Consider the following 14,730-nt stretch of genomic DNA (forward strand, 5'->3'; position numbering starts at 1 on the left):
CCACCCCGCCCACCCCTGGAGGACCCACCTGCGTGATGCAGGCGCCCGTGAAGGCCACGATCACGGCCACCACGTTGACGGTCAGCTGGAACTGCAGAAACTTGGAGATGCTGTCGTAGACGTTGCGGCCCCACATCACCGCCTTGACGATGCTGCTGAAGTTGTCGTCCGTCAGGATGATGTCCGAGGCCTCCTTGGCCACGTCCGTGCCTGCGATGCCCTGTGAGGATGGGGACAGGAGCCTGGCTGGGGCGACCGGAGAGGCGAGCAGCTCTAGCAGCACCATCCTCACCCCCCGACCACCGCCCACATACACACACGAATCCCCAGCACTGCAGACCACACGGGAGCGTGTCTGCCCACGTGGTTGCTGGGAGAGGCCAGGCCTCGGAACACGTGCCCTCTCCTCCCCAAGCAAGGCTGGTCAGCCCTTGGCTGTGGGGAGACAGGAGGCTGCCTGTCCCAGTAGCAGAGTCCAGCTGGCCCAGGAACCCAGGCACCACACCAAACACGCAAGTGTACATGCATGCGCGCGCGCACACACACACACACACACACACACACACACACACACACACCCTACCCCTACTCTTCAAGACCCAGCCTTGAGGCCAACCTCTGCCTTCAGGAAGGGGGCCCTTCCACTCTTTCCCTTCCCTTCCCCAGACCCATCACTGCAGGAAGCTCTCTCCTCCCTTCTTGAGGCCAAGCTGAGCGTCAAGACCTCTGGGAGTGTCAGGTGGACAGAGGGTGGGCGGCGTGAGCACCGGGGTTCCTGCATCCCCCTGCTGGAGGCTGGTGGTCCACGCGTCCCCCTTAGCCCCTGCCTGCGGGCTCCTGCCAGCTGCCGCCCCAGCCCCCGTGCGCTCCTACCATGGCGAAGCCCACGTCGGCCTTCTTGAGCGCAGGCCCGTCGTTGGTGCCGTCCCCCGTCACGGCCACCACCTGCCGCTGCTCCGTGTGCGTGCTGTCGATGATGCCTGTGGGCGGGGCGGGCATGTGCTCAGGGCCCTGGGACCCCCCCAGGGCCGGGGGCCCAGGCTGGCACAGCCTCCTCTCTGGCCCCTGCCCCGCCACCCCCCTGACTCTGTCAAGCTTCATCCTAGCTCCCAGCACCTGCAGGGGACATGGGGCCCCTTAGCCCAGTGCTGGCTGCAACTAACACCCTCTCGTCAGGGCCTGCTGCCTCTCCAGCGTCCTCTTTGCTCTCTGCAGCCCATGGCCACTGCAGTGACCACCCTGGCCGAACTCACCTTCCCTGTCCGAACTCAAATCCCCTGTCCGAACCACAGGGGCCTCTCTGTTCTCCAGGGGAGCCAGGTTTGGCTGGGGGGCCACCCATCTGCTCCGCCAGCATCTTGTGCTTGGGGAGCCAGTCACACCTGAGGAGGCCTGGGCTCTGCCATCTGCTAATGACCACTCTCTAGATACTCATCCTTAATAAAACCTTCAGCAAGTAGCAGTGACAGATGACATGTGGCTCGCATCACTGAGTGAGTGAGGGCCAGAGGAGCAGGACGAGTGAAAGAAGTCACCTCTGCCCACCGCTCAGGTGGGAGTTACTGGGGTTCGGCAGCTCCTCTAGTTCCACCCCCATGGGGCATACAGACACCACCTTTGCCTTCAGCGGTGCCGGGGCTCTCTCCTGAGCCCTGAATCCATGGACACCTCCCCTGGGATGTCAGAGGGCCTCCAGCCCAGCCTCCTAAACCACGTGCATCCATTTCCCCTCAAATCTGTCCCTTCTTGTGCGACTCCAGACACCCAGCTGCCCCCTGTAAACTTCGCAGCAGGCTCTCAGGCAGGAACACACTGAGCAGTCCTGGACTCCCATCTCCCCTCTTCCTCCACCCCATCTGGGCCAGGCCTGACCCCCACAGAGAGCTCTCAGACCTGCCCACTCCCAGCGCACCTGCTCTGTCCCCAGCCCGCCCCCAGCATCCCCTCTCGCAGCTGGACTATCCCAGCGGTCCCTCCATTTCCAGGCCGCTCTCCACTCAGCAGCAGGGAGGGAGATTTCTAAAACACCGCTTCTCCATCGAGGCCCTCCTGCAGCTCACCACCTGGGCTAGCAGTGCAGGTCACCACCGCGTGTTCAAGGCCCCGTGTGATCTGAGGATGAGACTCCCTTCTCCAGCCCTTCCTCTCGTCTCCCTCTCTCACTGGAGGCCCCGGGCCAGCCAATGAACTTCCTCCCACCCCTTGAAAGTGCCTGGAGACCTTTTCCTCTGGACTTCCACAGTGTGGTTCCCTGTCCTGCCTGAAACACAGGTCCGCCCCCTGGACCCCATCCCTCAGCCTGGGATCTGACAGCACCCCCAGGTGGAGTGAGAGGCCAGCAGGGGGCCCCAGGAAGCTTCCTCTTCCACTGCTGTGGCCTCTGTGCAGGGCAACGACCTATTCAATGTCTACTGGGTGAGACCTGGCCATGAAATCCAAGAGGGAAGGGTCATGTCAGCCAAGAGATGGGCCTGACACATAGTAGATACTCAGTAAACATTTGTCAAGAGAATGAGTGAATGAATGAATAAGTGATTGAATAAAAAATGGAGCTGGGTTGGGGGTCTCCTGCAGTTCAGGGGCTCAGTGTTTCTAAGGCCAGGTCTGCCTCCATTGAAGTCTTTGGGCAGCACCTTTGGAAGACGAACCTAAGATGCCCTATGGCTGACCTCAGTCAGAAAACTTCCCCTTATGGCCATTCAACAGACGGAAAAATTGAGTCCTGGGGCTGGACACTTGCCAAAGGCCACAGAGCAGGACAGGGGGCAGAGCCAGGGTTTTAACTCAGGCCTGTGTGACTCTGAAAGTGCCCCGCATCTGGCCAGTGAGATGGGCTCAGCGAGGGGTGTGTCCTCCCCCTGGAAGGAGTCAGGGAAGAAGGACACTGGCTTTGGGCCTCATGTCTCAGATCGCTGTTCCCAGGGCAGCTCATGCCCGGGGTCCTGGTCACACACATGGGACAGCGTCCTTAGAGACCAGGCAGGCCAAGGCTCTCAGACTCACAAGGTGTGGGCCAGACTGGGAACATACACAAAGGAAGTGGGCTGAGTGTCAGACCTAGTGGTTAAGACAGCATCACATGGGAACAGCAGGGTCTGTGTCCAGTCATTCAACCTGAACATTAACCAAGATACACCACCCAAATCAGCTTGTCGGTGGGCTCCTCAGCCCTCAGTCCCATTGCTGCCCATGGGAGGGGGGACCTAGGCCAAAGGCCCACCACCTCCTCATGCCGCTGTGGCCCTTGGCAGGCCTCCTAGGGCATCCCCAGGTATGGGGCGTCCCCAGGTATGAGGAATCCCAGGCGGGAGCCGCTGTCATCCTGGAAAGAAGCTGAAGGCGCTAGGTCAGGAAAGCCCCAGAGGCCTGGTGCCTGGACCTCAGCACTGCCTGGGCCCACCCAGGTCTTACCTTTGACCAGGGTATGCTTGTCCGTGGGTGAGGAGCGAGCCAGCACCCGCAGCTTTGGCCAGATCTTATCGATCCGCTCCTGCTCAATCTGGAAAGGGATGCGGGAGGGGCAGGTGAGTGGGGTTGAGGAGAGAAACCGAGGCCCAGGTAAGGGAGGGGACTTTCCTAGACCACTGGGCTCTGAGCGGCATACTGGCTGGCTACCATGCACGCCCGTGCCTCCTGGGCCCCCGTTCGGGCCCAACCCTCCGAGGACCCTTTGCGTTGGGCCACGTACCTCCCCTTTCTCGTTGCGGATCCTTCGGTTGAACTCCTTGCCCTCAAGGCACAGGAAGTCCTCCCCGGGGTGGATGATGCCACACTTGATGGCGATGGCCCGCGCTGTGTTGATGTTGTCACCGGTGACCATGCGGACCGTGATGCCTGCTCGCTGGCACTTGCGGATGGCTTCCGGGACCTGGGAGGGAGGGCAGGAGCCATGGAGTGGACGGCACCTAGGGTAGGCCCTCCCTGCCTTTATGGATTCCAGAGCCTGTTCACAGGCAGCACCACGATAAGGGGTCTAGATGACTGGGAGACCCTGATGGCACGCAGACCATCTCCTCCCTTCCTGTGCCCATGGCAGGCATTGCTAATCAATCCCAGCACACTCTGATTAAACCCTGATGTGGTCTCACAATTCTTTCCTGCAGTGTCCCTGACAGCCATCACCTATCGACAGTGACGGTGCATCCTAAAATAAGACCGTTGACTATTCTGACCTGGACAAGAACTTTAAGAAACACTGCAGTAAACACCCTCTTGGATATGGTCCCAGGCAGGAGTACAGAACACTGCATTACTGCACAGGATATTGTCCCTGCTTTATCCACATGCACATTTCCTGCAAATGCAATGTTAAATACATTTGTGTACTTTGGGGTTTTTTTTTTGGGGGGGGGTGGGCAGTGGAAGAACATTGCATTTTAGGGCATATTATTTACATAGTGTTACACTGCCTTAGATAAATGCAAATGACTAGGCTTCAGGTAAAACATGACATCTCCCTGGGAGAATAAGGACTTCCTACTGCCCTTGTTGTAATGATAGACTGACATCTGGACCAATTAGGACAGAGCAGACCCAGCCAACCAGGAGCCAGCAAATCCCCCAACTCTGCCCTCTAATCCCTACTCCACCCCTACTCCCCACCCCACCTATGCAGAGCTCTGGATCTGTCTAGCAATTAGGATGCAAAAGCCAGCCTGGCAGCTTCCCCGGTGGTCCAGTGGTTAAGAATCTGCCTTGTAACGCAGGGGTCATGGGTTCGACTCCTGGTCCAGTAAGATTCCACATGCCATAGAGCAGCTAAACCCCTGCACCACAGCCACTGAGCCAGCGCTCTAGAGCCCTCAGGTCTCAACTACTGAACCCACACACCTAGAACCCGTGCTCGGCAACAAGAGAAGCCACGGCAATGAGAAGCCAGCACACCACAGCAAGAGAGCGGCCCCACTCGCCACGACTAGCAAAGCAAGCAGCAGTGAAGACTCAGTGCAGACAAAAATAAAGTAAATATACAAGTAGTTTAAAAAACCAGCCTGGAGCTGCTGTGGCCCTTTATACACAGCACAGATCAACTGAACAAGTGATTCTTACCCACGGGCAGTGACAAATCGCACAACAGTAAAGCAATATTTGCTGCCAAACGTCCTTCAGTGGGAGAGGACATGTCGAGGGCAGAAAACCCAGTTCTACTGAACGACCGAAGTACTTTCGAATCTTAGACCTGGCGATTGAATCCCACGCCCCCTCCTCTTGCACATTCTGGGTCTAAGAACTCACTTTCATCCCTGCCTACCCTGACAAGTCACTGCTGAGAGAATTCAAATATGTTGTTGTTGCTGTTCAGTTGCTCAGTCATGCCTCTTTGCGACTCCATGGACTGTAGCCCACCAGGCTCCTCTGTCCATGGGATTTCCCAGGCAAGGGATATAGAGTGGGCGGCCATTTCCTCCTCCAGGGGATCTTCCCAACCCAGGGATTGAACCCGTGTCTCTGGCATGGGCAGGCGGATTCTTTACCCCTGAGCCACCTGGGAAGCCCCCGTCCTGCAGTGGAGGGAGAAACAAACATTCGGGAGAGGCAGGGCCCAGGTCAAGGCTGGGGAGGCCTCTCCAGCTCCCTGAGTTCTCTAAGAAGCCCGTGGTGACAGGGAGTGCTCTCCGTCCTTTGAAGGGCTGGAGCGGGACACGCTGACCAGGGGCCGCCTCTGGGTGTATTCCCAGGGTATGAGGAGGAGCCTTTTGGTGCCCACGCAGGGCTTGGGACCCCGTGAGCAAGGCCTCTGCTTTGCGCCACGGCGCCTGCTCACATGAGCAGACGTGACCTCTTTTTACAGAGCTGGAGGGAGTGGGGATGTGGGAGGTCCGAGATCCCGTTTACATAATTTACCAATGTCCTCACGATGGCTGTAACCCGGCTGCGGCCCCCCACTGTCTCCTGCCCCAGAGGACACGAAAGAGCCACTGTTCTTCTGGGAAAACATACCTTTATCTGTTTCCTGCCCGGAAAGGAGTAATTTAGGTTTTGTGCTTCAGAGGCACTTGGAGTTGGAAGGGACTCTAGGTGGTGACTCTGACCCTCTGCTAAGTGCCTAGATCCCCTCCCAGGCATCCCCTCTGTTCCATGCCTCTGTTGACAGGGTGCTCACCCCTTCTAAGGCTGACTGCCCAATGGTAGAGCAAGTCTATCGTATCCTTTCACATAATCCTTTTTTCAAATAAAAGAGAAGTTACACACTCCAGTATTCTTGCCTGAGAAATCTCATGGACAGAGAAACCTGGTTGGCTACAGTCCATGGGGTCACAAAAGAGTCAGATACAAACAACTGAGTGACTAAATAACAACTCTGGGTCAGACCCACTCTCTTGTACAGAGATAGACTCTTCAGTAAAGATCTGTACAGAGGGCTCGGGGAGCACAGAGGAGGACACAGCTGCTTAAGAAGGACGTGTGTGGGGAGGAGAAATCTGGGAGGGCTTCCGGAGGAGGGGATGCTCAAACTCCCTCTTTTTAGCCAACACTAACTAAGGCTTGGATGCCTGGCTCTGTGCCCATGCTGGGGCTGCAGAGATGACCACTTCATTGTGGTCCTGGCTTCAGAGAACTGCCCATGAGGTGCGCAGGCAGAGAAAGGGAGGATGCTGCAGACACTGCTGCAGGTGATGTGGGGGGACCTTACGCCCAGGGAGGGTGAGAGGTAGGGGCTGGCTGCTGGCCATGGAGCCAGAGACGGGCTGGAGGCCCAGAGGTCTGGGACCCAGGGCCTTGCTCCTTCAGGCCTGGAAGCCATGGCAAGTTCTGAACTGGGAATGAGGTGATGTGTACCACGTTTTAGAAGGACTTCTGCTTTCAAGATGGTCTCAGGGAGCTGAAATTTGCCTGCGTGTAATCCCTACCATCTGAGCTTCATCCCAACAAGCCAGACTGGGACAAAAGGAGGAGGTTAATTCTTATGGCCCCCACACTTTGCTCTGTACAGTGAAGGCACCTCTGCTTTGGGGAGAGACGGCTCAGGGACCAAAAGGCTGAGCTGGGCTTTGCCCAGGCTCCCTGTTGAGCCTTGGTTTCCTCATCTATAAAATGGGATGGTAGTTTCCACCCTTCACTGCTGCTGCAGAAATCTGTGACCTGCAAACGGCACCAAGCTCAGGGCCAGTGCCTGCTGGTGATGAGGGGGTGGGGGAGGCTGGGGAGATGCCTCATCCCAGGCGCCCTTGTCTGCTCTTTCTGCTCCAGAGAGGTGAAGGGGGTGCAGAGCGGGGGTGCAGATGTGGGGGTGGGGTGCCATGGGCATCTGGAGCACACATGGGAACAGGTGCTTGGGGTGGTGGGATAGGGTGGGCGCCACACCACGGCTTTTGGGTCAGGTATATTAGGAGTCTTTGACCTGCCTTGACTGGGGGCGGGGACTGGGGACAGATCTGGAAACCCCTGGCCACTGCGAGATATACTCTGCTTCCTTTCTGAGCAGTGCCCCCCACATTGGACATCCTTGCCGTGTTCAGTCCTGTCTGGTTTCACGCTCTCATGCACCAAGCAAGCATCTACACTTTCCCTCACCCTTCATTTCACTAGGCCGTGGATCTGCGGGTGGGGGCTGCCGGCCGCTCAGAACCCTCGCTGAGGCCTGGGCACAGGGCAAGCGCTCAGTCAGTGAGGGTTATCATGAAACACCTCTGCACTCAAGTCCCTCGATGGCTGACCCACGTGAGAGAGGATATGGACGGGCATGTGCAAACCCTCCCAATTCAGCTCCAAGCTCCCTTCTCCACCTGTTCTCTTATAAACTCAACCTGAGGGGGACTTCTATGGTGGTCCAGTGGTTAAGACTTGGCCTTCCAATGCAGGGGATGTGGGTTCAATCTCTGGTTGGGGAGCTAGGATCCCACATGCCTCGTGGCCAAAAAAACCTACCCCAATCATAAAACAGAACCAATATTGTAACAATCAATAAAGACCTTAAAAATGGTCTACCTAAAAAAAAGATTTTTTTTTAAAAAGGAAAAGAAACCCATCTGGGGTTTTCAGGAGTCTCCAAACACCCAGCATCCCATCCCACCTCCTTGCCTTTGCCTGTGGTGTCCCCTCCACCAAGGATACCCTCTCTCCCTGAATCTCTGTGCCCACAGATCTTTGCCATCCTGCACATGAAACGTTCTCCACTCAGGAGCCACCCTTGGCCCCTCCAGCTCAATGCTCTGCCTCCTGCAGCTGCTTAGCCCTTCCTTTTACCACATCACTCATTCATTTATGTGACGCACAGCTAAGGAACATCTAACTGTTCTGGGCAGGGACGATGCAGAGAGGATAAAGACTCAAGCCCCAGAGGCATCGATCTGGTTGAAATGTGCTTTCCCCATAGATACAATAGCTGTAAAAAAAAAAAAAAATTCCTTCTTCCACTAAAATTATCCTCGATGTTTCTCGCTGAGGAAAACCAGCCAGGAAACGGGCGCTTCCTGTTTTCATTAAATAAAGGCTTTAAAACATCTGTTGTTTCTGGTGACAGCAGTCGTCTGTGACTCCAAGGGCTCCAAACACCCCCGGATAACACGGCAAATCTCCAGCCGTGGCTCTCCTGACGGCTTTATCCTCGCTGGCTTCCATCCGCCTTGGAAAATGCACTGCGGTGGTGTCTTGGGGGTGGGAGTCGGGTGGTTGGCAAGCCTGTTTTAACCTGTTCTGCCCTTTGTCTTTTCAAGGGAGGAAGGTAATGAGCGTTTCTCCCCCTGACAGATGGGGAAACTGAGGGACACAGAATTTCTTTTCCTGCAGCCGCTGCATACGAATCTGACCAGGCTTGTAGGACCCTAGATGTGGTCCAGGTGGGGCCATTCACTCCGGCCGGCCTCACGGCTGTCCTGGGAACTTTCACAAACATGCTCCCTGTAGGCAGAGACACTCCTCCCAAAGGTTAGGGTGAGGGCTTCCCAGGAGGAGCTAGTGGTAAAGAACCCACCTGCCAATGCAGGAGGCATAAGAGATGTGGGTTTGATCCCTGGGTGGGGAAGATCCCCTGGAGGAGGGCACGGCAACCCACTCCAGTATTCTTGCCTGGGAAATCCAATGGACAGAGGAGTCTGGCGGGCTATAGTCCATGGGGTTGCAAAGAGTTGGAGATGACTGGAGTGACTGAGCACGCACGCACGTGACCCTAACCTGAGACACCGGTGACCGTGGCTGCCTTTGTGGTGGGGACTGCAGGTCTGGGGCTGGCATGGGGGCTACTTCACCCTGTCCGTGCCGTTTAACCTGTTGAATTTGCCTCCATAAATCACCTAGCCTAAAGTACCCAAATAAATCAAAACACATACTTGCCAGTCTCCTCAGGCCCTGCATCCCACCCCCGCCTCACGGGAGATGCTGAGTCAACAGGTGAAGAGGTTCAACACTTTCACAAGCATCGCCAGGAACCCCACCGTGCCCCTCACATGCAGACGTCTAACTTCCTCATTGTTCAGATGGGGAAACTGAGGCCCGGGGCAGCGATGTACAGGAGGTCTTATGGGAAAGAGGAGCAGGGGCGGGATGAGAACCCACTTCCCTCCAGTAAGCCCCCTCCCTCCAGCACAGTTCCAGCTTCTAAATTCACATCCCAGGGTGAGCCCTGGAGAGACGGAAGGTCGCCACAGGATGTGTTGACTGAAGGTAAGCCTCCCAGGCTGCTGGCTCAGACAGGGACCTGGGGAGTCCCCAGGCCAACCGCTCATTTTACAGATGAGGGGACTGAGGCATGAAGTGGAGAAGTGTCTTGCTAGTGTCCAAGCTGGGGTTGGGATCAGGCCCCCTTTCTCCAGTGCGGGCTGACTGTGCACCCAGCCCTGCAGGGTGGACAGCGTGCATGCGTGCATGCTAAGTAGCTTCAGCTGCATTCGATTTTTTGCAACATGGACTATAGCCAGCCAGGCTCCTCTGTCCATGGGATTTTCCAGGCCAGAATACCGGAGTGGGGTGCATGCCCTCCTCCAGGGGATCTTCTCAAACATAGGGATCGAACCTGAGTCTCTTAGGTCTCCTGCATTGGCAGGTGGGTTCTTTACCACTGGCGTCACCCTGGGAAGCCCACACCCCCTCCCAGTGTCTGCGCCTGAAGCCAGCTTCTCTGGATACAGAAAACAGCAGGGACCCCGCTCAGCCCTCTCAGGCCCTCTCTCCTCTTCTCAACCCCCTGACCCACAGCTACCTGCCCTCTCATTTTTGTGGCCCCCAGGCGCAGGCTCCAGGCAGGAGACCTGGATTCACTCAGCGAGACTGTGGGCCCCTCACTGGCCCTGCTTGGGTCTCCGTGTTTCTTCTGCAAATTGGGAGAGTGGGAAGGTGTCTGGACGAGATCAGCCTTTCAGACCTTGAGTCTCGGCCCTTTAGTGGATTGTGAAATCAGTTCTGTGGGTGGTGACCAGTGTTTAAAAAAATGAAGGAAGAGATAGGCGAGGACAGAAAATACTTTAGTGCATCACATTACTCTGTGAGAGTCGTATCTTGGTTTAGTGTGTGTGTTTGCTGAGTCCTGACATAAGATACATTTCTCATCACTGGGGGTCACGAAACAGCATATTGTGTGTGCAATGCTGCTTTCCACTCTGCTTCAGGGTGACGAGGCAGGAGCTCGGGCATGGGGGTTGGAGGGGGCTCTGGGGACGGGAAGGCCCGGGGAGCCGCAGGCCAGCTTCGTGCACTGTGCATCTCAGTCGCCTGTAAGGGTATAACACATTACAGCAAAGCCCAATCCCATTAGTAGCTGGTAATGAACAGGCACTCCCCCAGGGAGACTGGTAAATGGCTGTGTGTCCAGGGAGAGGTACAGGCTGTAGGCAAAAGCATACAGCTCTGGTGCCAAGCCCCAGGGGCACTAACTGCCTTTGCTGTTTTAGGCTCTGGGTGGGAGGAAGGAGGCATGTGTGTGTGTGTTTAGAATACTATTCTTATCCCCAGTCTTCGGATGAAGAAATGGAGGCTCAGAGACGTTATGTAACTGGACCGAGGTCACACAGCTGAGGGACTCAGAAGCCCAGGTCTGTCTGATGCCCAAACTCACAGTTTTGACCCATCTCCCTGTTGCCTAAATGTGAAAGGCCACGTCTGTGACCTTCAGGTTTCACTTGGTCTTTAGAATGCAGAATCTTACAACACAGAGGCCAGGAGCTTGGAATTCAGCCGGGGATTGGCAGGGTTGGGGGGCAGGAGCTTCTTTGTTCCCACTTCACTTGAAAGAAAGGGACATGGAGGCTCCAAGAAGAGCAGGGAACAGCCAGAGACGCCCCCGAGGACGGTGACAGGGTAAGTGGGGCACCCTGAAGTTGCCCTCAGTGGAGGAAGGTGGCCCCGAGACAGGCTGCAGCCTGGGACCCTTTACTGCAGGGCTAGCACCTGGGCAGTCATCTCCTCAAGCAACAGAATATAAAGAAACCATAAAGGTACTTCCCTGGTGGTCCAGTGGTTAAGAATTTGCCTGCCAATGCAGGGCACCCTGGTTCGATCCCTGGTCCAGGAAGATTCCACATGCCACAGGACCACTAAGCCCGTGTGCCACAACTACTGAGCCCACGTGCCTAGAGCCCATGCTCCACAGCAAGAGAAGCCACCACAATGAGAGGCCTGCACGCCACAACTGGAGAGTGAGCCCTGCTTGCACGCAACTAGAGAAAAGCCTGCACGCAGCAACAAAGATCCAGGGCAGCCAAAAATACATAAAACAAATTAAGAAGAAACTGTAAGGGACAACAAATGACTGCATGCATGCCCAGTTGGGACAAATTATAGACAACAAGATACAAAAAAGACCAGGAGAACCCTATTGCCACTTGGAAGAGTTGGGAGCAAAAGCAGGGTGCTGTGCATGTGCCCTGTTCACAAGACCACCCACGGGGTGGGCGATCCCCTAAAGAAACCTGTTACTTGTTCTTGCTCCCCTCTGCTGCAGCAGGGGCCCCAACAAAGCCTTGCCTGAATGCCTTGTCTGGTCTCGTATCAATTTCTATTGATTAAGGGGGCCGAGAACCCTGGTCTGTAACACTCCCAAGAGGCCATCACCAAATCCCACAATCAAAGCCCTTCCGGCCCAGCAGTTGCGTTAGTCCTCAAGGAAGCAGAGGCCACCCCCTCCTGTGTCCTGCCCCCACTTCCGGCTCCCAGGGTGAGTGAGTGTGCTCTGCCTGCCCACAGTGGTGTGTTAGAGATTCAAGGCTGCTCTCTCGTCGTCTCACACCCCCCTTCCAGCCTGGGCAGCCCAACTGATCATGCACGTCCCGTCTTCCCCCAACCCTGCAAATCTCCAGCTGAATTCAGATTCAGCTAAAGAAGACGGAAGACCCACTGTGTCAGCCGAGTGCCCCGACAGATGCACGTGTTACATCACTTCCCTCGGCCTTTGTGGGGAGGGGACACAGTCATGCCTCCTCCTTCCCTTCGGCTTGAGAATGTGACCTTCAGTTTACTTTCCCGCTCTGTTGCCCTGGAAACCTGATGAAGGCAGACTGCCCGATTCATCACTAGGGAAAACTAACTGGGAACCTCGGTCTGCATGCAGAGAACTCTAAACTGCTGACGGGGATGCCCATGTTTGGGGTCTTCTTGAGTGCGGTGACCTTTGTTAGTGGGCATCTCCTTTGCAGGGACCTTGGAATTGGGGCCTGTGGATTTTTGACAGGAAATCCTGACTCCTCTGAGGCTTCCAGGGCAAGGCAGGCCCCATGCCTGTCCCCAGAGCCCCGGAGAGAAGGTCTCTGGGTGATCGAGTGGACTGTTCCAGGATAGACCCCACGGCAGAGTGACACTGCCTGCCAGGCTGTGGGCTCTGCCCCGGGGCCCAAGCAGACAAGTGTGGCTTTGCTGGTCTCAGCAGTCTGAAAGTGTAGGAGAAGGTCCAGAGGAGACCAGCGGGCCTTGCAGGGACACTGAGGCTCAGAGCGGTCAGGTGGTGTATGCCAGGTCATCCAGCAGCAGGCTGGATGCCCCGCCTCACCCCCTCCCTGGGGCGCCACGGTGGGGCACCTACCTCAGGCCGCACGGGATCCTCAATGCCCACCACGCAGATGCAGGTGAGCTCATTGAGGATGTCGTTCTCGTTGTCCCAGTCAGGCTCAGGGCTGCTGGGGAAGTCGCGGTAAGCCACGCAGATGGTGCGGAGCCCGTCGCAGGCCATGGGCTCGATCACCTTCTTCACCATCTCGTCCCGGTCGCGGGGCCGGAAGACCCGAGGCTCACCTACCCCGTTGAGAATTTTGCAGCACCTGGAGGAGGCGGGAGGGGGGTCGGTAAGGTGCAGCCAAGGGCCCAAGGACCCTCCCGCCGATGGGCTTGGCGCGCACCCCCACATCCCAAGTGACGCCCTGCACTGGCCGGGGTCGGTCATCCAGGGCCCGTCCAGTCCCTCTCTCATAACGCTTGGGGTGGTCCTGGCCACTGGGCCCCAGGCAGGTTTGAAATCCGCTGCTGCTGATTGCTGCTTCAGTCGTGTCTGACTCTGTGCGACTCTATCGACTGTAGCCTGTGAGGCTCCTCTGTCCATGGGATTCTTCAGGCAAGAATACTGGAGTGGGTTGCCATGCCTTCCTCCAGGGGAACTTCCCAACCCAAGAATTGAACTGGGATCTCCTGCATTGCAGGCAGATTCTTTACCAGCTTGGCTACCAGGGAAGAACTTGAAATCAGGACCAACTAAAAAGAAATCAGGTGGCCTGGTTGCTGTATCTGCCCTCAGGCCATCCACCAAGAACCTATCTACTTTGTTTCATTTTCACAAGATATCATCTGAAAAGGTAGTTTCACAGCTAAAATGGTTTTCAGAGGGCATAAAACCTAGGTGAGGGGTTTCTGACGTCACCAGTCACATCAAGATGGCTCGGGGGAGCACTGAACAAATCCCCACCTTTGAGCCTCAGGTCAGAGGTTCCAATTCAGTTTGTCTGGGGCGAATCCAGGAATCAGCGTTTGTTTGTTTAGAAATCTCCTTGGGGCTATTCCAATGTGTAACAAGGGTTGATTCCCTTTCAAGGTACAAATGGGAAAACGGGTGCAGAGATGGGGCCTGACTTGCTTAGTTCTCCGAGTTTATTTCTGACACCTGGAGTCAGATGAGATTGGCTAACAGTGAAAATCGTGTTGTCAACCAACTCCACACTTGGAGAAGTGACAGGAGGGGGCTCCAACAGTGATAATAGGGAGAATTTCCCGATGAGACAGTGACTTAGGGGGGAAAGGGAGAATTCTCTGCATGAACATTTAAGAGATTGTTCAGTTGCTCAGTTGTGTCCGACTCTTTGTGACCCCATGGACTGCAGCACACAGGCTTCCCTGTCCCTCACCCTCTCCCAGAGTTTGCTCAAACTCATGTCCATTGAGTCGATGATGCCATCCAACCATCTCATCATCTGTCGCCCCCTTCTCCTCCTGCCCTCCCTCTGTCCAAGCACCAGTGTCTTTTCCATTTAAGAGGAAATAGCAGCAAAAGCTGGAGAAGGCAATGGCACCCCACTCCAGTACTCTTGCCAGGGAAATCCCATGGACGGAGGAGTCTGATGGGCTGCAGTCCATGGGGTCACTAAGAGTCGGACACTACTGAGCGACTTCACTTTCACTTTTCACTTTCATGCATTGGAGAAGGAAATGGCAACCCACTCCAGTGTTCTTGCCTGGAGAATTCCAGGGACGGGGGAGCCTGGTGGGCTGCCGTCTATGGGGTCGCACAGAGTCGGACACGACTTAAGTGACTTAGCAGCAGCAGCAGCAGCAGCAGCAGCAGCAGCAGCAGCAGCAGCAGCAGCAGCAGCAAAAGCC

The 14,730-nt window shown here is 56.0% G+C and overlaps 1 protein-coding gene across 1 annotated transcript in view; it reads right to left on the minus strand.

Moving 5' to 3' along the window:
* Positions 1-14,730, minus strand: part of ATP2B2 (ATPase, Ca++ transporting, plasma membrane 2) — a 162,149-nt gene that overhangs the window by 21,745 nt on the left and 125,674 nt on the right. The window contains exons 14-18 of the mRNA XM_010862512.1: positions 12,950-13,184; positions 3,689-3,868; positions 3,412-3,499; positions 874-980; positions 29-220 (exon numbers count right to left, since the gene is read on the minus strand). Coding sequence (XP_010860814.1) covers positions 29-220; positions 874-980; positions 3,412-3,499; positions 3,689-3,868; positions 12,950-13,184 — 802 coding nt within the window. The remainder of the gene's footprint in view (positions 1-28; positions 221-873; positions 981-3,411; positions 3,500-3,688; positions 3,869-12,949; positions 13,185-14,730) is intronic.

The sequence above is a fragment of the Bison bison genome, unplaced genomic scaffold (genome assembly GCF_000754665.1).
Source record: "Bison bison bison isolate TAMUID 2011002044 unplaced genomic scaffold, Bison_UMD1.0 scf7180017864482, whole genome shotgun sequence".
Classification (NCBI taxonomy): Eukaryota; Metazoa; Chordata; class Mammalia; order Artiodactyla; family Bovidae; genus Bison; species Bison bison.